This window comes from Podarcis raffonei, chromosome 15 (assembly GCF_027172205.1).
Source record: "Podarcis raffonei isolate rPodRaf1 chromosome 15, rPodRaf1.pri, whole genome shotgun sequence".
In the NCBI taxonomy this organism is placed as follows: domain Eukaryota; kingdom Metazoa; phylum Chordata; class Lepidosauria; order Squamata; family Lacertidae; genus Podarcis; species Podarcis raffonei.
The window spans coordinates 21985357-22007164 of NC_070616.1; the positions used below are offsets into that span (position 1 = coordinate 21985357).

Genomic DNA, 21808 nt, shown 5'->3' on the forward strand with positions numbered 1-21808 from the left:
ATCCATCGTCAACTCCAACTCAACTTAGAAAGGGCCAAGGAAGAATATAAGAGGCAGGCAGACAAGAGCAGAAGGGAAGGTGAAACAATTAGGGTGGGGAGTCGGGTCTGGCTATCAACCCAAGGGTTGCCGTTCAAGGGGGGTTGCAAGAAATTGAGACCCAAAAGATTGGGACCATTTGAGGTCATCCAACAGGTCAACCCAGTGGCGTTCAGACTCCGGTTACCGAACCACATGAAACTGCACCCAGTATTCCACAGGTCATTACTGTCACCATACAGGGGGGAAGGTGAAGGGATATCCACACGGGGGCCAGCCATAGAAGAAAGGGAAAGCCGCACCCATGTGGCGGAAATCATCGACTCCAGGTGGAAGGGTAATCAGGTGGAGTATTTGGTCGCGTGGGAAGGGGAACCGGAGTCGGAAAACACCTGGGTGAAGGCAGAGGAGGTCCGTGACGAGATCTTGATCGAAACGTTCCACCAAAGGTTCCCCAGGAAACCTCAGCCAGTAGCGAGGTTTCGGAGGGAGTACTTTGGCACCACCGACGATGAGGAGGAACTGGAGGGATTCAGGGAATCGGAGTTGGAAGGAGGAACAGACTCCGATGAGGAGGAGTACTTGGAAACCGGAGACAGCAAAAGGTGGAGGGAAGTGTTCGAAACTTCGGAAGATGAGGGAGGTTCCTTCAGGGGTTTTGCTCCCTCGCCTCCCGCAGAGGAGGGGAGGGAAGGGGGTGAAGGGGGCCCTGGAGGGGAGGTGGATGTCAGGGAACTGCCATCTGAGACTAAGGAGGTGAAAGGGCTCATGGAGGGTGAGAGAGACCATTCAGCGGAGGAGGGGACCAGCAGGGGGAGAAGTGGAGTTCCAAGGGAAAGTGAGTCGGAGGGAGGGCTCAGAGACACTTCAAGCGGGAGCAGCGGGGAGATTTCAGGACCTCCTGTAGGGACACCCACTCCTCGGCGGAAACTGTCACGCCGAGAGTCCAGAAGACGCGTTTCCGTTAAGGAGCTTTTATGCTGGAAGAAGTTCCGTAAACGCCCACTGTCCGATTCAACGAGCGATTGATGGAGTCATGTTTAAGGAGCTCCATCACAGACAGAGGTTTGGGGACTTAGCCAAACTCTGAGGGATTAGGATTTTACGCACAAGCAGCTCATCATCCCATCACACCTGGCATGCTCCTAACTTGTGAAAAGGGGTGGGTGAACCTGTCAATTTCAGTTTCACTCCATTTCTCATTTTCCCCAGTCTTAAGTTCAGTCGGCCACATTCCATATTAGTTTCCTTTTCTATTTTAAGTCCTCATGAAAGTTCACCAGCAGTTTAATGCAAACTTTTCCTAACACACTCTTTTTGGTAGGCAATTTCCCTTAACACGCGTATCTTCTCTTGCAAAGCATATTTTCCTAATTATAATGCCTTTGATATTGTTATTTTCACTTACATATGCATTTTTATGCACACTTTACCCTAACAGATGCGTTTTTGTACTCATTACTTGACAGGAGAACTGCACTGCAAAATTCGGGAGATGTGCAAATTTCAAAAGATGCTTTTAAGGTTGAGTACTGTTTTGGAAAGTATGAATTAGGTAGGTTTGCCTTTAAATGGGAGCCAAACTGAGTTCCTCCCACATGAATGAAATCCAGAAAGCCTGGATGTGCTGCAAGCTCCTTCTGCTACCCAAAGGGGCTTCTTCGCTGGAAAATAAGGAGTGTATCCAATGCAGCGCTGGGGAGCACATTCCTTTAGTTCAAGGATTTGTGTTTGAGCAGCGGAACCTCCTTCTGCATGCCCCTAAAACCTGTTTTGGCAGCTTCTCCAGAACAGATTTGGGAAGGGTGCAAGGCATGCAGAGGGGAAGTTCTGTTGTGCAAACAAAAATCCACACACTATTGTAACGAGTGCATCGAGTACCTTCCTAAAGTTTGGCAAGTCAACCGAAGCAAACCTCCCACTCCATGCTAAGGGTTAGGAAGGCCTAATGCAGTCGGAGAATCGCTGACACAGGGAGCTAGAGGGGAGGGGGGTGCCCCTGGATATATCCTGGGCTGCCAAACCCGGAAAAGAGGCTGTGACTAAGACCTGTGAGGTGTAGCAACATCCTCTGCCAACCCTTTTCTCCTACCCTTGCTATGTCACTCTGCATCCCAGAGGTGGCTGTACTGCGCACGGAGTCTGTAATTTGTAAATCATTCTGGTCTGAAGCACCCTCTAATACGCAAGATATTCTTGGAAACACTCCCTTACCCTGTAATCTGTGGTCAGGAGGACACATTAGAGGTCAGCCCAAGCCTGCAATGTTGTAAGACAAATTGGGCTTGTAAAACCAGAACCTTCCCACACATTCCTTCAGTTGTATCAATCACTAAATACCAATTAGGGTCACCCTTTATGTACCGTTCCAAAAGAGAAAATGCATCATCATCATTTTCAGAAAAAGAAAAAGAGGATCCAGATTTGTATATGTGAAATTTATGTGTAATAGATGCAAATTTAGAAATAATGACTATAATTTCAAAGGGAAACGCAATGTAACTCACCAAAGGGGTGAAGACAGTCCAGCTGTGTCTGCTTGGGGAAATGCATATTTTAGGTAAAATGACACACAGGAGTGTGTCTGTTAGGAGAGATGAACTGCTGACCAATTTTTGTGAGGACCTAAAATAAATAAAATGAATATGCAAGTTGATTTGAAAATGTGGTGAGCTGAGCTTCAGAATGCAAAAATGAGAAATGAGAAATGAAAACTGACCAAGTCATCCACCTCTGCTCCCTGAACACACCCCACTCACAAAGCAAAGGGCCCCTTTTGCTGGTAAATAATCACACAGAGATTGCCATCTCTTGTGCAGCTAACTAGGAATCCTTTAACACTCTCCGGCTCGGAGACATCTGGCCACGTTTCTTGGAGATTCATGCGATGTGACACTCGTTAGAAGGTCAGTGGAAAAAAACTGTCAGACAGGAAGTCAGCCTGTCAGTGTCAGCACACCAGGCACTGTGTGAGAAGCAACAGGAGCACGCCGCAAGCCCTGGTCTCAAACCACCAGGCATTTGCCAATCAGGACTATGTGATGCCAAAGCACAAAACTCGCAATGCAAAAAACACACGCTCTTGAAACATTCTTTAGCTGGGCCTTTTATTACAGCGGGGGTCTCCTTCCTTGCCAAGAAAAAAAATGCAAGGCTTATCAGACAGGCAAAGCAGGCATCGCCACCGCACAGAAACAGTGGGCAATGCTCAGTCTTGCTGGAGTATCATGTTTTCATTTCATGCATCCGTATCTCTCATCTGTGTGGCTGAGTCTACAGTTCTTGCAGGACATGAGAAAAGCCCTGCTGCATCAGACCAAAGGCCCATCTGGGCCAAGGTCCTGTTTCCCACAGTGGCCATCAGAATCCCTCTGGGGAAACCCACAGCCAGAACATGAGCGCAACAGAACTCTCCCATTGTTGCGCTCCAGCAAATGACAGTCAGTGACACATTGGCTCTGAACCTGAAGGTCCCATCTATCTGTCGTCCCATCTATCTAAACCTCTCATGGTCTTCCACCACCAATTTGTCCTAGCCTCTCTTAAAGCCATCTTGGCTGGTTTCCATCACCACAGCTTGGGGCAGTGAGTCCCACAGATTAAGGTGTTGTATGAAGAATACGTTGTCTTGCCTGTCCTGAATCTTTTGCTAGTTGGCTGCACCGGGTGGCCCAGACTCTTTGAATGAGGGACCACTATCTCCACACTGTGCATGGTTTTACAAACCACAACCACGCCCCCCTTCCTTTAATCAGCCAAGCAACAAATTGTTAAGCAAATTCATGGTGGAGAAAGCTATCAGTGGCTACCAGCCACAATGGCCACGCTCTTCCTCCATAGTCAAGAGGCAGAATGCAGCTGAATGCAAGTTGCTGGGAATCACAGATGGGAAGGGAACCACTCCTGCACTCAGACCTTGCCTTCAGACTTTCTGCAGGCATCTGGTCCACCACTGTGAGAACAGGATCCCTTGGACCAATCTGGTAGGCTCTTCTTTACGTCCTTGCATAGAGGGCAAGACTAGATTTCATAGGGTAGATCTTGGTTGCACATTAGGACAAACTTTTAAAAGGAACTTTTTGACAATGGATGGAACAATGGATGGGGGTGAATTTGCTTTTGCTGGATGGCTTCAGAGAGGAAAGCAGGCAGCTGTCTGCTGAGGTTGTTCCATCACTGGGTTTGCCATCTCAAGCAGAAGCTTGTTCCAGGTGACCTACAAAGCCCCTTCCCCCATTGCAAGGCTGCCTCCTCTGTCCCTAGAGGGCGCTCAGATGGGGGTCACATGGCAGCCTAGCCAAATGCAGAAAGTGGTCCCTGAAGCATCCAGAAAGTCCTATGCAGGCAGAGAGTCATCTCTAGACTAAAAGAGCAGTTGTAAAAAAATGTCTAGGTTGACATAATGTATGTGACACACAGTGAGCGTGTGTGTTTCATGCCTTCCTATTAAGAACATTTGAAAGACAGCTAATTTCCGGAGGATGGGTCAATTACAGTTCCTTATGTGGAACGACACCTTCTCAGCCCCTGAATGAACGACTCCAAATGGTAACTTCCCTTGCCAGTGTTTTCTTCCCCATACAGCTGCTATTGCAATTGCTGAATCTTTGTTCGATTGCAACATTTGATTCTCCCAGCCCTTCAGCTCTCCCCCTCTTTGGGCTCATTTCCAAACCAGATGCGCAGCACTCCTCAGCCACTGCCACAGAAGAGGGATAGAGAAAAAAGCTGATCTCAGATCCTGCTCTCCAAGCCAGTACCTACAGCAAGCAGACAGGTAATGATGCTAGTCTAGAAGTGATGGGCAAAAGGCTGCTTTTGCAACAAAACAGACCCAACAGCTTTGCTTAAGGAGTGGGCAGGAAAAGTGGCAGAGTGACATTTACAACTCTTTTTGCAACCCGGTCCTAAAAAGAATTTCCTACTGAGTTAACTGGGAAAGTTCTTTCAGGTGTACAAAGTAATATAAATCACAATAATTATACGTGTTTGTAATGTTCAAAGCACTTGGCTCTTTTGTGTATGCCAGCACTGTAAAGAAGGACAGCATTATTACCCCCATTCTGCAGGTAAGGTATCAAGGCTAAGAAGAACAACTTGAATAAAGGCCACTTTTAATAATGTCATTAGTCCTTCCTTTGAGGAAAAGGGTGAACAGGATTAAAATTGTGACCCCACCACAGTTCTGATCTGAATCAGAGGGGCCTACGCCTTGTGTGACTTTATTTTGGAGTAAGTTGCACTGCAAAGAGTGCACAGGATTGCAATGGCAGCAGTTCAAGTTGCTATTTCAAGTTCACACATTTTTACACATGATTGTTCCTAATTGTAGAACAGAGGAGAGAGTGTGCGCGCATGTGGGGAAGATACTTTAAAACAGAAAACCAAGAGAGCTCGCAGAGGGGACAGATTTGTTTTTCTTTTCTTTTGTTTTTAAAGAAACAAGGAGCGCAGTCTTTCAAATATTTATTGCAAGCTACTTAGGAGACCAAATATGACTCACTTGTCTTTGTATAATAAATGGCACAGAGAGCCATTCTAGACCCCCAAGCCCAATTCCTCTTTAATGCTAAGTTTAATTTCGGCCGTCTTGTTTGCAGAAGGCTCCGGAGGCTTTTGCAAAACAACAGGACTTTGTGTTTGTGTCTATTCCTCCCAAGATCACCCCAATCTCCTAGGAGAACACCTGACAAAAGGCATGTTTGGCCTCCCAACCAGCTGCCTGCTTTCTCCTTTCACGCCAGACATTCTCAACATTTTCTTACTGAGGAAGAAAAGGCGCCCTGTTGCCTTCAAGGCTTCTGTCAGTTTGTGGATTTTGCAGAACAAGCAACTGCCGATGTTTGGCACACCAATACCTTGATGATGACGATGATTCATGAAACTTGAATCCCTCCCTTCCTCCCAAAAGTAGTACAGGGCTGCAGGCACCTCAGGGATAAAACAATACAATTAAAAATAAAAACATACTTAAACCAATTAGGGGTGTAGTCAATCCTACTCCTACTTAAGAGTAGACCTGTTGACATTAATGGAGATGATTAACCTAGGTCCATTAATTTAAATAGGTCTGTAGAATAGAACTTAGCTGGGTACAACCCTTAAAAACAATCACAAACTCTTACAGTTAATAATTTTCAAGGTCACTGGGGCAGTATTTTGCAGCCATCAAATGCTTGGGTGGAATCATAGAATTGCAGAGTTGGAAGGGAACCCCAAGGATCTAGTCCAAGGTTACTTCATCACTGTACTCTCATAGATTCCCAGATATTCTACATTTACTCATCTGCTGAAACAGAGGCAAAAAGGCAAATTGAAGGAATTCAAAACACACAATCCAGGTCCAGTAGCAGAGCTAAAAGCCGCTCTCAGCAACCTTTTTCTCTGCCAGCACTAGGGCAACACAAGCCCATTCTCTTGCCCATGATATTTCTGGATGGTACAAGGTTCTTTTTAAAAGAAAAAAAGTTAATGCACATTACTTTTAAAAAAATGAAATAGTTGTATTCTCTTGGTCCTCATGGTGGCAGGAGGAAGTTGAATATGGTCAACATGTGCTGAAGATCTAGGAGGAAAATGGAAGAAACCCCTCTGCTCTCTGGCAGCGGTGTGACTTGCCCACAGAAGGGCCACCTGGATTTTGCTGCCTGAGACAGCTACCTTAGTCTGCCTCATGGACAGGCCAGTCACATAGTCCAGCAACATCCAAAGGGTCACAGGTTTCTGATCCCTGCCATAGGGCACTGACCAGTCATCAGATTAGGTCCTCATCTTGCATGAGGTCTGCAGAGATGATTTTGGGCACTGGTACTGGACTTCAGAGGTGCCACCTCTGGGCAATTCCAAGATGACAGCCAAGTGGTCCTCAAAGGACTAGCCTGTGAGACTTTCTTACCACCACCACCACAAACAAACAAACTGCCCCTTGCTTCCTTTAAAAAAACCACACACCCAGAAAATCATAAAATGAGTGAAACTTCATAGCTGAGTACAAGCCAGACTCTTGCTGTCATAGAAGTGGGAGATCAATACAAAATCTTTTTTCAGAATTACACAGAGGCGGTGAGAGAGTCAAAGCTTAGAGGTGAATGAGGAATTAACGACAGCTCTGGAGAAGTTCAGAACTTAAAACCGTGGAGGTGGAAGGAAGTTAAAAGCCACTGGATCCAAGCCCAGCTCTGACACAGGACTACCGTAAGACTGAGCAGCCGGTTATCATTTAAGGGGAGGCGGGAGATCAGGGCCAAGGAATGGAGTGAAGAACACATCACAGCATACCTGACCCAGGTGGAATTGTGTCCAGGCAAAAAGCCCAAACAGGATGCTTTTTTAAAACAGCCTTTCTGGTCTAGGTCACTGCTGTCCAGTTATTATGTGGAGCAGTAAAAGGAGATAAAATCACCTTTGGACGAATGCATCGCCTGCCCATGAGCTACAAGGCTCAATTCAGGCATTAGCAGAGGGGTTGGCAACACGGCACCTATGGGTGTAATGTTGCCCTTGAGAATTTCCCTAGCGTCTGTGAACCCCACCCACTGCCACTTACTCACTGCCTTTTTGGCCACGAATTAGTGAACATAGCTACCTTTCTCGTCCCTTGAGAAGTGCATATCGCTAAAGGAGGAAGTTGTTAGTTAGTTAGTTAGTTAGTTAGTTAGTTAGTTAGTTAATAGTATTTATAACCCGCCCTTCACCCGAGGGTCCCTGGGCAGGATGACACTCTTTCCCACTTCCTCTGTCAGCTCAGTGTGCTTTCCAAGGCTCAAATTAAATTGTACTGGCTCCGATTCCCACCCCATCCCCAATCGCTTGAGAAAACTGGTATGTGTGTGTGCACACTTCTGTGTCTTGTGGTAGGAGGAAGCCCAGAGGGATGTCGAAAGAACAGCCCTTGCTCAAAATCCAAATGTGCCCATAGGCCTACAAAAGGCTGGTGGCCTCCTAAGTTAATGCTACTGTACAAAGCCCTAAATGGCTTGGGAGTCAAGGGCTAAAAGGAGCACCTCCACCTGTATCTTGCGACCTGTCATTTGGAAGGTCCTGATGGTAGTTCCATCTGTAGGACTAGTATGAAGAACAGGGACTTCTTGGTGGCAGCACCTTGGTTATAGCATACCCTCCTGAGGGAAATCAGGCAGTCCACCTTTTCACCTACAACCAGTAAGCACACAATGACTGCAAAATTTATTTATCCAGGCGCTTGGTCAAGTGTTTTAGGACTTCTTACACTTCTGGATTTGACCTTCTGTCTGCAGTATGTTGCAATGCAGCTCTATATAAAAAGATGATTCATGCAAGTCATTCTAGGCTCCCTTTGGGAGTAAGGGCGAGTTATAAAATATAAATAAATAACAATAAAATTACATAGGAGGCCCCAGTGGCCAGTCTAGGTGGGCAAGGCCAATCCAGTGCTTGCGATTACATCACTGCTCTGTCCTGCAGTACTCTGACTTGCCAGATGGATAGGTCTGTACACAAAAGCAAGGGTTCCTGGAAACCCTACGCTTCACCCCACAAGTCCCACCACGTATCAGCTTACCTACACCAGATCATAGTGTGATATAGACAGAGAACATGGCATGGGAGCTCAAAACAACCCAAGCAAGGCAGCCAAACAACAAGCAGCAGGATAGGAAAAAGCATCCTGGGATCATTGAATAGCCTCCCCAGGTTCAAGACTGAGCCAAACCCCTTTAACAGAGGCCTGATTCACACATTTATGCACATTGGAAAGTGATTTCTCCACTTTCCACAACCAATAAGTGAGCACCGAGAATGTAAGAGGAGCCCTGCAGTTGGATCAGCCCCAACGCCCATCTGGACCAGTACCTGGCTTTCATAGTGGCCACCCAAATGCCCACAACTGCAGTTCCCCCACCTGAAAGCCCCAGAAACTAACATTTACTGAAGATGGAACATAAATCACTGTGGCAAAGCTATTGATACTGGCTCCATCGCAAAGCATTGCATTTGAGGATGATGGGAGACAATGTGAATATTCTACCTGGGGGTGATGTGTCTGTGCTAGAGAGAACATTTTGCTCATGCTGGTCAGCTGAAGATATGCCTCAAAACCCATGGGAAACATCGGCTGAGATCAGGAGTCAAAAAGGGTAGGCTGAACAAGATTTGCAGAAGTTATGGAAGCAACTTCGTGCCCCTCCCCTCTCCCTCTCACAGCTAGCAAAACCATAATCATGTAAGAAGTGTGCTTAAGTTATGCAAGTCACAAAAACTGAGTGTCCCGCCCCCCCCCACAATAGGCTTTGGGTTGCCATGGAGCTCAGCGTAGTATACACAGTCTTAGTTGGAACCAAGAGGCACTGAAGTACGATGGGAGTCAACTTTGATTACAGGTGGGAAAGGAAGAGCTGGAATTCACAACCGTAAGAGATGCTACAATTAAAAAAACAAGAGTCCTCTATAAAGTCATAGGGCCATACCTCTTTCACAAGCACACAACAGCAGTAGCACAACAGACTGAAGCATGAGACACTTGCACACCTCTGTGACAATGTCTGGAGGGTGCGGGGAGGATTGGGGAAACTTGCTTGGATACACAGAGGTGATCCTCTCTGAACCCAACAAGCTGAGAAAAAATATTACATCCAATTGTTCTCTCCGTATAGACCAGCTCTAGGAAAAGCATATTACAGTTTACTTTAATTGTTCATATCCAGATAGCATCTGGGTAGGGAAACGAGCCTCCCTTAACCTGGGGATGTTTGGAGGCCGGCTAAATCTCCTTGGCTGTCCCTTCCTGCAAAAAAGCAACTCACATTTGGCTTCTAATTATAAATGCCTTTGCTTCATTAGCTTTCTGCAGTCTCATCAGCACATTAATTAACTTCTTCCCCAATGTGACCTCATTGGAACACCTCCTATTGTGAAAAGCAGTATTTTAAGGTGAGAGAAGGGACACTTGCTCCAAACACCTTATTTGTAGTTGTGACAACCCAATTGGCTTCCGTTTCAGATCTTCAAACACCAAGGCATAGAAGCGGATATAGCTGTGCACTCTCAGTTGAAATTTGAATCCAGATATAGCCAGGGTGTTCAAATATGGATAAGTACCAGCCATGCAAATTGTAATCCCACTTCTCTGCAGTGAGCAATGGCAGGCCACTGTATTCCCATCTGAGCCCATAGTCCTTCCTTTCTCAGCCAAAGCAATTTGCAAGTGCTGCATTTCAGCAGTAGATCTCAGCATCTATATCTGGCTCTTCATCATTGACATACATAAAGATAAGGAAGTAGGGCAGTGGGTGGGGTGAGGTTGCTGAAACACACCTCACAACCATGGGGGTACAAAGGAGGGGGTGTTGCTGGGGTGAGGGGTGTCCATGGGGCACAGAATTCACAGGTAATGAATTCAGGAGGTATTAAATTTAGAGAGTGGGTGGGTGTGATTGGGACATTCCTTTATGGAAATCAATTACTATAAGATGATCTTATCTAGAGATGATTTGAGGGGATAATGAATGAGGGCATAATTAAAGAGAAATTGAACAGCTATATAATCTGTTGGGAAATTAATTGGGGGTAAAGTGAACTGAAGAGGAACTGGTTTGCAGTGATCTGGGGGTGGGGGGGCAATTTGCAAATGAATTGATTTGAGATTATTTGGCTGGGAAATCAGCTGGGCTGTGACATTCAAATTCTAAAGCACTCCTATGCATATAAAATATAGTATATGAGAACATCACACATTTTCATTTTCATTTATGTAAGAGGTGCAGAATCTTTTAAATACCCAGCAATGCGACACCATTCCCCTTCCCACTGCCCCATCCAAAGGCCATTCAGTAGTGCCGCATAGCCAGGGGCCATGGAAGAAGAAATTTTGGCTTCAACAAAACTAGCCAAGTGCTGAGAGATGCTTGATATTTTGTTATGCCTTCCATAGGGCTGAGTCTGGAAAAAAATGATAGCATTTGAGGGGGGGAAAATCCAAGCCTGCACTGAGCCATGGTGTTCCATTGATGATTTAAAAATAGACCCACATTTAATATGCTGGTTAGAAAAAGTGAAGCCTGTGTGCATTAGTTCACGATACATTGACTATAGAAGGAAAAGCTAAGCAGATCAAAACTGCCATGACCGACCTGGCCCAACACCTTTCTAGTTCAATTTCATCCTAAATCTAATAATCCCACATATTGGACATACTGTCCAACACATATATGGAGAGAGATAGAGAGAGATTGCTTAAGGAAAGCACAAGCTCTAGGATTACAAAGCTTTATGTTTCTGAATAATCTAGTTTGAACGACTTCCGACACACATGACACTCATTGCTTCCCCAGTTATTAAAGTCGCTGGAACAACGGAACATGTGATAATGATTTCAAGGCCAGTAAGTTGGTCATTTCTTTAAGAATGCTTTTTGCTGTGCTCCTGTGCTTTTGACAGCAGCCCCAGCATGCAAATAGCAAAGCAAAGCTTTGATTGATATGGAGGTGAGTGTTGCAAAAAGCTTTAACTGCTTGCATTTCTGTGTGTCCGTCTGCTGGTTAAAGGTGCTGGATTATTACATAGTTGTAGCCAACATCCATGTAGGAAGCTGCCACTAGTAGCCACAATGGTTGTGTTTTACCTCGACTGCCAGAGGAAGTATGCTACTGAATACCAGTTGCTGGGAATCTCAGAGGGATGTTGCCCTCACATTTGGGCATCTGACTGCCCCCTGTGAGAAGATGATGCTGGACTAGATAGGCTATTGGCCTGATCCAGTAGGCTCTAATTACATTCTTATGCCTCGTACCAAGTCAGCACATTGGTCCACCTAGCTTAGGAAAGAATCACAGAATTCTAGAGTGGGAAGGGTTATCTAGTCCAACATTCTGTTTTTTTATATATATATATAAAGTTTTTATTAGGGTTTTTACATTACAAAATAGAAAAAGAAAAAGAAAATACAAAATAAAAATAATTAAAAACAATCAATCTTTTCATCACATTATTTTTCATTAACTTATTTCCCGGACCTCCTCTTACCTCCCTTTTTTGTATTCCAGTTCAATTTATTAACTTAGCAGTTTCTTTCCCTCTTTATTCTACCCAGATCTTTAATCTTAAGTTATTATAACATTAGATTTTTACTTATAAAAAACCGTTTTTTCATATTCTTTTATACCATTACAGCTAGAAACCACTTAATTTCAATCCAACATCATTCTAACATTCATTAATTTTCTCTAGTCCAACATTCTGCAGCACAGTGATGACAGCATGGTCTACTGGGGTGGTAGACATGGTGCCCTCCATCTCTGTGTTGTTGGACTCCAACTCCCAACAGCCCCAGGCCTCACAGCCAAAGGCAAGGATGATAGGATCTGTGCTGTGACTTGGGTACCAGGCAGCTTCCTTTGTGGACTGTGTCTGGATAGATATCTCTCCCCACCAATGATCATTTTCTGAATATGGGTGGGGGGCAACATCTGTTAGCCAGGCAGCACCCACCAGAGTCGTGGGCCTGCTGTCTCCAAGAACAGCCTGCAGCTCTCAGTGGGAGAGCATCTGCATTGAACACAGAAGGGCCCAGTGCCAATGCTCAGCATCAGAACTAAGAGACACCCTTGTGATGGCCCGAGACTGGTGGCAGTTGCCCAAGGTCCTCGGTCCTGAAAGTGGTGAATCAGTGGATCCGACTGCGTGCATAAAGAAAGCTTCCTATATTCCTGTGGGGACTCTTTCCTCCATTCCTGAGAAGATGAAGAAGCCAGAGTCTGGAAGATGCCCTACCTGTCTGTTTCCCAGATGCCAAGCTCTGCCAGATACCCTGGAGAACAATGGCTTTACTACAAGGAGGCCTCGCAAGGAGGAGGCTGGATGCGGCCACCTTCCTGGAACTAGCAGCCTTCGCAAGCTGTTGTTTAGAAGCCAAGGGCTTCACCAGAAAAATAAGAGGAAGGCAGGGACTCAAGCGTCCGCTGGGCGATTCCGTTCCTCCTTTAAACTGGGAGAGGAGGGAGGAGGCAGCACTCTCGCCACCGTCTGCATCGCCGCTGAAGCTGCTGGCTAGCGCCTTCGGAAGAAACGTGCCGTCTACCTCCCCGCACCCGCCCCACCAATAAATGCACATGACACTGCAGTGCGTGTGTATGTGTGTATGTATGCGAGGGTGCGCGCGCCAGGCAGATCGGCCTCTCTGCCTACTCGCTGCAGAGCGGGATCGAGGAGCCCGATGCACAAATGCAAACGCGCGCGAGAGAGAGCGCGCAGCACCCGCTTTAAACCCCCCTGGACGCGCGTCCCACAGGACAGCTCCGGCAAGATGTCAGCAGCGCTCCTGCACGCGCGGCAGCGCGGCAGCGCGGACACGCCGTCCCGGAGCGGCATCGCTTCTCCCGCCATCGCATCGGCGCACACGCTGGGGCAACAAACCACACAGGCTGCCAAATCGCTGCCATTCATCCTCCTCCTCTTTTCCTCTGCATTCCTCTCCGGGTGGAAATGCAGATCCGATTTTGGAAAGCAATCAATCCATTAATTAATTAATTAGCGTGGCTCCGCCTTCTCGGTTCTCTCGGAGGAAAAGGGATGACTCAACCACTCTTTCCCCCAGACGCACAAAACAACAGATCGGGATTTTTTTTTCTTAAAACAATAAATAATGGGGTGGTACCGTGTGGGGCCCCCTCCAACCCACCCGTTTTTTTAAATTATTATTATTCCGGCCTAACTCACGCTCTGGCTTTGGGGAAACCCATGGAGAGGAGGATATCCAGGGAAGAGCCGTGCTTGATGGTCCCCGTGCGCGGCTGCCTGTTCCTCCGGGGGGTGACTTTGCTGTACAGGTCTTCCTTCGCGGCCATGGTGCGCGGCTTGGCGGGCTGGTGCCGAGCGATCATCCGGCCATCGCGAACACACACAGGGCAGGCGGACTGGTGGATTCAGCGGCAATGGCAATAGCAATAGCAGCAGCAGCAGCTCCTCCTCAAAGAGGCTCCACGCGAGGAGTGGCGCGCCTGGCGCTGCGCGTAAAAGAAAAGGCTTCTCGGTTCCCCGGGCGGCGGCGGCGGCGACTTCCTGGGTCGCCGGCGAGCTTTCTTCCCGAAGTCACTCGGCCGCCTCTCGCCGCTCCGGCTGCTTTTGCAAAGGTGCTGCGCGCCGCTGACGCCTCCCGCCCTGCCCGCCCCTCCCCTCGGCCGCACGTGCGCCCCAAACGAGAGCCATCCAATCGGCGCGCGGCCTCCGCCGCCTTCCGGAAGAGGCTGGCCCCCTCCCCTTTTGTTTTCCTTTCGCAATCAGGAATTTCTGAATGGATCAAAGAGGAGCACCAAAATAATAATCCGGGCATGGGCAGGCGCGAGCGAGCGCGCGCTCTCCCCGCCGCTCTCTCTCGTCTTCTCCCTCCCTCCCCCGCACCTCTTGCCAACAAAGCCCCGCCCCCTCTTTTAAAGAGGCAGCCGCAGAAACAGGCGCGTCCAAGAGCATGGGAAGTCTTGCTGAGACCGAGCTTCCGCTTTCTGCAAGAGGGGAACTGGACCTCCCGAGATCCTGAACCTCTTGCTGATACTAGTATCCCGCCCGCATCCACAAGACGTGGAGGAAAGAGGCACGGTTGACAATATTCATTCATTTGGGAGGTTGGTCCTTCTTATCAGCTCCAGCTCCCCATCTGTCAGAGAGACCAGGGTCCGGGGGGGGGGGGTGTGACTACTGCTTTGCCCCATAGTTGGACCCATAGTTTGCCCCATAGTTAAGAACCAAGGCAGCCCCTTTTCGCATAGCCCTGTCCTGAGTGAATGCCTTTAAATGCGCTTGGGTCAGGGTTTCTTAAAACCGATCAGCGTCCACGCAGAGAGAGGAGTTGCTTTTCCAACTTTCCGTGGTTTTTGTGTTCTTTGTGAGAACAACTAAAGCCAATTCTGAGGCCGCCCCCGCCCCGTTGTACGTATGTGGTGGTGGCTGAACACACCACGCATACATGCATTTAAGCGTCTCCATCCTACGCGGTAGGAAAGTCGAGACACTTTCACAGATGCTGAGCTCCTTCTCTGCGATCTAACGAAAATGAGCAGGCTGGAATAAGACTCAACGCACATGGAGAGCCTTCTCGGTTTCAGCATTGCCGGCTCCTACCCACCCCCACCATCAATGAACACGGAGGAGAGCCGTGTGAATTTCAGCAATGCTGACTCTTCACAGTATTTTTCTCCCCAGAGTTTGTCAGGTTCACTGGAGAGCAAAGTGGAAGCTGCGAAGGAAATGGGAGGTTGCCCCGGAGGTTGCAGGTGGGTTTCACCTCAGCGTGGCCAAGAACTTGGGACAGACACATAGGAAGGAGCAGTTTGCGGGGGATTTTCTTCCACACTGTTGGGGAAAAGGTAAATTTGGGGTGTAATTGCAATCATGAACATTCACTGAAGTGCCTTTCCGGTACTGAATTAGAATGCTTTCAAAAAGGGGTGGGGAATCTGTGGCCTGCCAGATGTTTGTTTGTCTGTTGATGAATTTCTCATCTGTGCTTTCATGAAAATGAAGCAAGGTAAGAGTACAGTGGTACCTCGGGTTAAGAACTTAATTCGTTCTGGAGGTCCGTTCTTAACCTGAAACTGTTCTTAACCTGAAGCACCACTTCAGCTAATGGGGCCTTCTGCTGCTGCCGTGCCGCCGCACGATTTCTGTTCTCATCCTGAAGCAAAGTTCTTAACCCGAGGTACAGAGGTACGGAGTCTGTAACCTGAAGCGTATGTAACCCGAGGTACCACTGTACAAGTTTTAAGGATAAAATCAACAAAAGGTCCATGAAAAATCATTAAAAGCATCAGTAAATACCAACCGTTTTTTTAAAAAAGAGAGAGAAAGAATCATGCTGTAAATGCATGTCTAAATAAATAAAATAAATCAAAAGATGTCACATAGAATGGAGATATGGTTCCTGATGAACTTCTACTGGCAGGCAGTTCCACAGGGCAGGGTGTGCCACACTAAAGGCTCAGTCTCCAAGGCCAGCTGACCCTCAGGGTGTGAGGAACCACCAGAAGTGTCCCTTCTGAGAATTCCAGCAATTGAGGTGGCACCAGGAATCAGGCAGTCCCTGAGGTATTGGAGGCCCAACTTGTTTAGGGCTTTGTTCATTAACTCAACTACCTTTAACCTGGCCCAGTTGATGGAGAACTGCTCCCATCATCCCTGACCATTGGCCAAGCTGGCTGAGGCTGATGGGAGTCCAACAACAGCTAGAGGGCCACAGGTAGCCACCTCTGCTTCAACCAATGCACCTATGATTTCAGTCTTAAGTGTTCAGCTACCTAGCATTGTTTTCCTGCTATGGTGGAACCTACACAGAATTTTCTTCTCTAGGCCAAGGATGAGGGCTAAAGTGATTATTTGTTCCTGTATCTGGAGTTCCCAGTTCCTTCTTTGGTTTGACGGTGATGATGCAACCTAAATATGGAATTGGGAGGATGAAGCCCTCAACTTACACAGGGGTTACGCTCCAGGGATTGCTCCTAAAGCCAAAATCATATAGAATCAAAACCCATTGGATTCAATGGCAGGTGGGATTGTGAAAGTCATTTCCCCTGGAATCTGCCCCCTCTTCCATATATTACCACACACCTAAATCTGAATGTGCATAAGTTAAATGCATGCAATTTTCAGGCTTACTGTGTTCTCCACCACCAAACCAGCTTTGTTCATGCACAGTCATGTGTTCAACACCACTGGAAGAGGATCTGGCCCAAGAGGTTGCTTTAGCACATCGTTTTCAAGCAAAGTGGCCCCAGGAATCCCACGGGTTTCTTTATATATATATATATATATATATATATATATATATATATACACACACACACACACACACACACACACACACACACATTTCCAATAATAAAGGATTTGAATATGTCTCTGCTGCAAAATAAACTTTGGACGACCACAAGCCATATTTCCATATCACGTCACAACCAGATCTATGAGATGCTGTTAAACCACAAGCCCCCAACACTATCTAACCATGCTTGACTGCTAAATCTTATCTTTATGGCAATTGCACTGCCCTCCCCAGTAAGGAGGTGGAGAATAACTGTTATCAATGGAAGGAGTGATTCATACATCACCAGATCCACTGATCTGATGAAGTCTGATTAATTGGATTCCACTTTTGAGATGCCTTGCTTACTCACTTGGTATATAATGCCTCGGCTCACTCATCCCCCCACACCGCAAACTTGAGTGGGCTGAAACCATGAGCCCATCCCAATTATTGCGGGAGACCTGTTATACTGAAACTTCCCTGTGCTGTGGTTTTGATGGGACTTATTTGCCTGGCTAACACAGGAAACCTGCATACAAAAACATAAGAAGAGCCTGTTGGATCAGGCCCAAGGCCCATCTAGTCCCGTATTGTGTTCTCACAGTTGTCAGCTAGATGCCTGTGGGAAACCTGCAAGCAGGATTTGAATGCAAGGGCACTCACCACCTCCTGCAGGTTCCAGCAGCTGGTATTCAGAAGCATCACTGTCCCTGAGCATGGAAGCAGAGCATAGGCATTGTAGCTAGTAGCTATAGATGGCCTTCCCCTCCATGAATTTGTCCAATCGTCTTTTAAAACCATCCAAGTTGGTGACCGTCACTGCCTCCTGTGTGCATGAGTTCCATAGATTAACTATGAACTGTGTAAAGGAGCACTCCTTTTTGTTTGTCCAACATTCTGCTTCACCGAATGCCCATGAGCTGGCTTCACACATACACATTTTCAGGCTCTGGCTCTGTGGTGAGTCATTATGGGCTTTGACTTTGCAATTCCAAGTTCTCAAACTGCTCCTGCCTGGAACCCGTTGTCCAAAGCAAGACCTGTGCATTCCACAGTTTAACTATGTGAATCAGTACCGTATTTTTCGCTCTATAAGATGCACCAGACCATAAGACGCACCTAGTTTTTGGAGGAGGAAAACAAGAAAATAATATTCTGAATCTCAGAAGCCCTCTTGCTGTTCTGGCTTCTGGGATAGCTGTGGGAAGCCTCTTCAGGGCAGGGGGAGCGTTCCTCCTGCTGACCTGAAGAGGCTTCACACAGCAATCCCAGAAGCCAGAACAGCAAGAGGGACCGCTGCGCAGCGATCCCTCTTGCTGTTCTGGCTTCTGGGATAGCTGTGCAGCCTGTATCCACTCCATAAGACACACACACATTTCCCCTTACTTTTGGGGAGGGAAAAAGTGAGTCTTATTGAGCAAAAAATACGGTACTTTATTTTATCTGTCCTGAATTTTCAGATGGGTAGGAGTTGGGGTGTGTGTGAGAGAGGCAGGCACAAGGAAACAAACACGGTAATGTGCATCAGTCAAAGATATTACTCTATGTGGTGTGTACAGCAACCTAAAAATGCAACTTAAAACACAGCAGAGGAAAACAACTTTACTGCCTCATCTTTTAAGCTGCATGTGGGAACTAGACATGCCGTGTGATGACACCAGGCCTGCTCTTAGCTTTTCTGAATATTTGCAAGAGCAAGAGACAGGCTCGTGGTAGCTCCCCCCACCCCACCCCGAACTTAATTCTGCTTCCTTTTGCCCCATATGAAGCCTTCTATAGGCTAACAATAGCAATAGCATTGTGAAATAAGAACAAAGAGGAGGAAATGCAAAGGGTTTCCGTGGCTCAGCTCTGGGTTGCTGCCCGCAGAAAAGGACTCCAGTGTTTCCAGGAAATGCTCTTGCAAGAGTTTACTTGTTTCAAACCATGTTGCAAAATTGAACAATGGTGGCCAGGATCCAAAAAGCTACTTGAAAGCACTTGCTTTTGCAAGTCTGCTTTCAGAAGTCAGCCTCACTATTCAGGCTGTGATCCTACTTGAACTCTAGAACTCTCTTCTAAGAAGAAATGTCTAGGACTGGGTTGCATGTTAACTTTTTTTATTGTTTCTTATCTCCCTTGCATAAGCACTTATCTCAGCAGAGCAAATCCTGCCATTCAAGCAGGCAATCAAAAGCTGTTCGGCAACATTCCTGGAACTGACATCAACATACCTTTGCTTACTTCTCGGGAACATCTGGGATGTTGCAAAGATACCAGAGTAATATGTGCTGTCATGGCTCATGAAGATAGCTTGCTTTCTCGTAATGTGTCCATGTGACCACAGCTGGTCCACCTGTGAGGCAAGTTGAGGCATCTGCTTCAGCCTTCAGGATCCACAGGGGCAGCAGATCCTGATGTAAGTTATTACCTCCTTTGTTACTGATGCAGATCTTCACTCACCCCTTCTTTGTGTTTGTGTCAACAAGGACACCAAATGTTTAGAAGGTAAAAGATAAAGGACCACTGAACAGTTAAGTCTCATCTAATTCAAATATGGGGTGTGGCGCTCATCTCCACTTTCAGGCCGAGGGAGCCAGCATTTGTCCACAGACAGCTTTCCAGGTCATGTGGCCAACAGGACTAAACTGCTTTTGATGCAACGGAACACCGTGATGGAAGTCAGAGTGCACGGAAACGCTGTTTACCTTCTTGCCGCAGTGGTACCTATTTATCTACTCACACTAGTATGCTTTCGAATTGCTAGGTTGGCAGGAGCTGGGACAGAGCAACAGGAGCTTACTGCATTGTGCAGATTTGAACTGCCAACACTGCAATTGGCAAGCCCAAGAGGCTCAGTGGTTGAGACCACAGCGCCACCCGCTGTGTTCAGAACACAATATTGGCTAAGGGTTTTCATGTGGTGCATGGTGAAAATGCACCAGTTTATTCAGAAGAAAAAGCAATTTTATGTTCTTAAAAAATCTGAGGACCACTCCACACACAATACCTTCCCCTACCCAGATATGTGTACCTGAGATAAGTGTGTATCTAAAAAAGGTAAACGTGGGAAGCACACGTTTCCAATCTCACACAAGGTACATATATTGGCGACCAGGGTGGACTGGATCTTAGTATCATAGACTCATAGAACTGTAGGGTTGTAAGGGACCCAAACCCCCTTCAACGCAGGGGTCATAACTAAAGAATCCCTGATAGATGACCACCCCATCTCTGTTTACAAATCTCCAATGAAGGCGAGTCCACCACCTTCTGAGGTACCCTTCTGTCTGGAGGCACCCACAGTACTGCTCTGATTCAAGGTTATAATTTCAAAGTTGCTGTAGGGTTTTGTTTTTCCAGAGATGCATTTGCCACAGGCAAAAGTCTTCTTCTGTGGCCTCCTCTTGCTGCTGCTGCTGTTATACTGAGGTTGTCTTCCTCCCCCTTTCTTTGATCTGCTGCTTTTTGGCGTCTTGAGGAGGGGGAGGCTTAACTATGCAGCTGTTTTTGTTTTTACTACTGTTTGCTTTTTATCCTGCGGTTTTGATGGGGACCAGAGCTTATTGCTGCAATATGATTTCATTTTGCTGCTCTAAGCTCCTCTGGTTTCTTCTTTTGAAGAAAAGTAGGCTATTTGCATTTCTTATGATAAACAATTACTCGGAGCTACTAACAACCCAAGTCTGCACACATCCAAGGAATTCTGGGACGCTGCAGTCATATCCCCTTTCTGATGCTCACTTAATCGTTCCCAGATCACCAGTGTCTTTATGAGCCGCACCCATGACCTTCAGTGCTGCTGTGTATTTATCTCATCCCACCTTTCCCCACACTCCCTTGTCTGTGTGAGCCAGAGATCATCATCTGGTGAGCCAGAGGGTGGCAGTGGGAAATCGGGTATTTTCCTGTTATAACTCCCAGATCCATGGTATGTTCTCTCCAGGGAGACCCTCCTGGTGCCAGCTTTGCCATTGTTTCGGTGCCAGGCAAAGCCCTTTTTGTTTTCCCGGGCATTTGGACATTATCAAGTGGATGTTTTTAATTTGACCATGTTTTTTAACATGCATTTTTAGTATTGCACATTTACTCTAGCTCAGGGGTCGGCAAGGCTTACCGGGCATGGGCCGGATCACTCCCACAGAGACGCTCCGTAGGCCGGACTGGTGCAGCATGACACCAGAAATTGCGTCTGCGTCTGCCCAGACGCTGAAAATCACACCTGCACAGAAGTGATTTCCGGCACCTGGGCATGCACAGAAGCGATTTCTGGCACCACGGACATGCTCAGAAACAATTTCCGGCACCTGGGCATGTGCAGAAGTGACTTTTGGAGCCACGGAAGAGAGTTCCTGCGCTGTGCTGCGCTGGTTTAGTGCAGTGCCTGGGGACTTGCCTAGTGGGTGGCTTGGTTTGGGGGCAGCTCATGGGCCGGTTAAACGGCCCCCATGGGCTGCTTCCAGCTCATGGGCCTTAGGTTGCTGACCCCTGCTCTAGCTGTAAATAACTTCAGAATTTCTTCATAGTAAAAATAATAATACAATAAACAATGGTGTACTGCTGTAACTCACTAGAAAAGCATTTGCTTAGCATGCAGAATGTCCTAGGTTCAGTCCCCAGCATCTGCAGAAACTTTAGAGAGCTGCTGCCAGTCAGTGCAGACACTGCTGAGCTAGATAGACCAGTGACCTGACTCAGTATAAGGCAGCTTCCTATGTTACCTAGCCAATAATAGCCTAACCTAAGAGCATCTCCATCTCCATCATTTAGCCTAGACACTGAGATTCAACTCTGAGGGTCTTCTGGCAGTTCCCTCACTGTGAGAAGTGAAGTTACATGGAACCAGGCTTAGGGCCTGCTTGGCCAGTTGCTATTTCCCCTTCAATGAATTACTGTGTGTTGAGGTTATTTTCCCCCTGTGTGCATTCTGCCCTTCCTTTAAGCAGCATGCAGGAAAGTTCCCAGTGGTCCGTCTCAGACAGGAACACAAAACCAGGTTAGCAGCTGTGATGGAGCCACACTGGA

General features: G+C 47.1%; 1 protein-coding gene across 2 annotated transcripts in view; it reads right to left on the reverse strand.

Moving 5' to 3' along the window:
- UBASH3B (ubiquitin associated and SH3 domain containing B) overlaps positions 1 to 14342 on the reverse strand; it is an 80989-nt gene extending 66647 nt beyond the window's left edge. The window contains exon 1 of one of the 2 annotated variants that reach the window (XM_053366629.1): positions 13729 to 14340. In XM_053366629.1, the coding sequence (XP_053222604.1) occupies positions 13729 to 13892 (164 nt within the window). In that variant the 5' untranslated portion in view covers positions 13893 to 14340. Of the gene's footprint in view, positions 1 to 13728 lie in introns of both variants that reach the window. The other variant, XM_053366630.1, reaches the window with a different exon arrangement.
- Positions 14343 to 21808: the final 7466 nt, after the last annotated feature.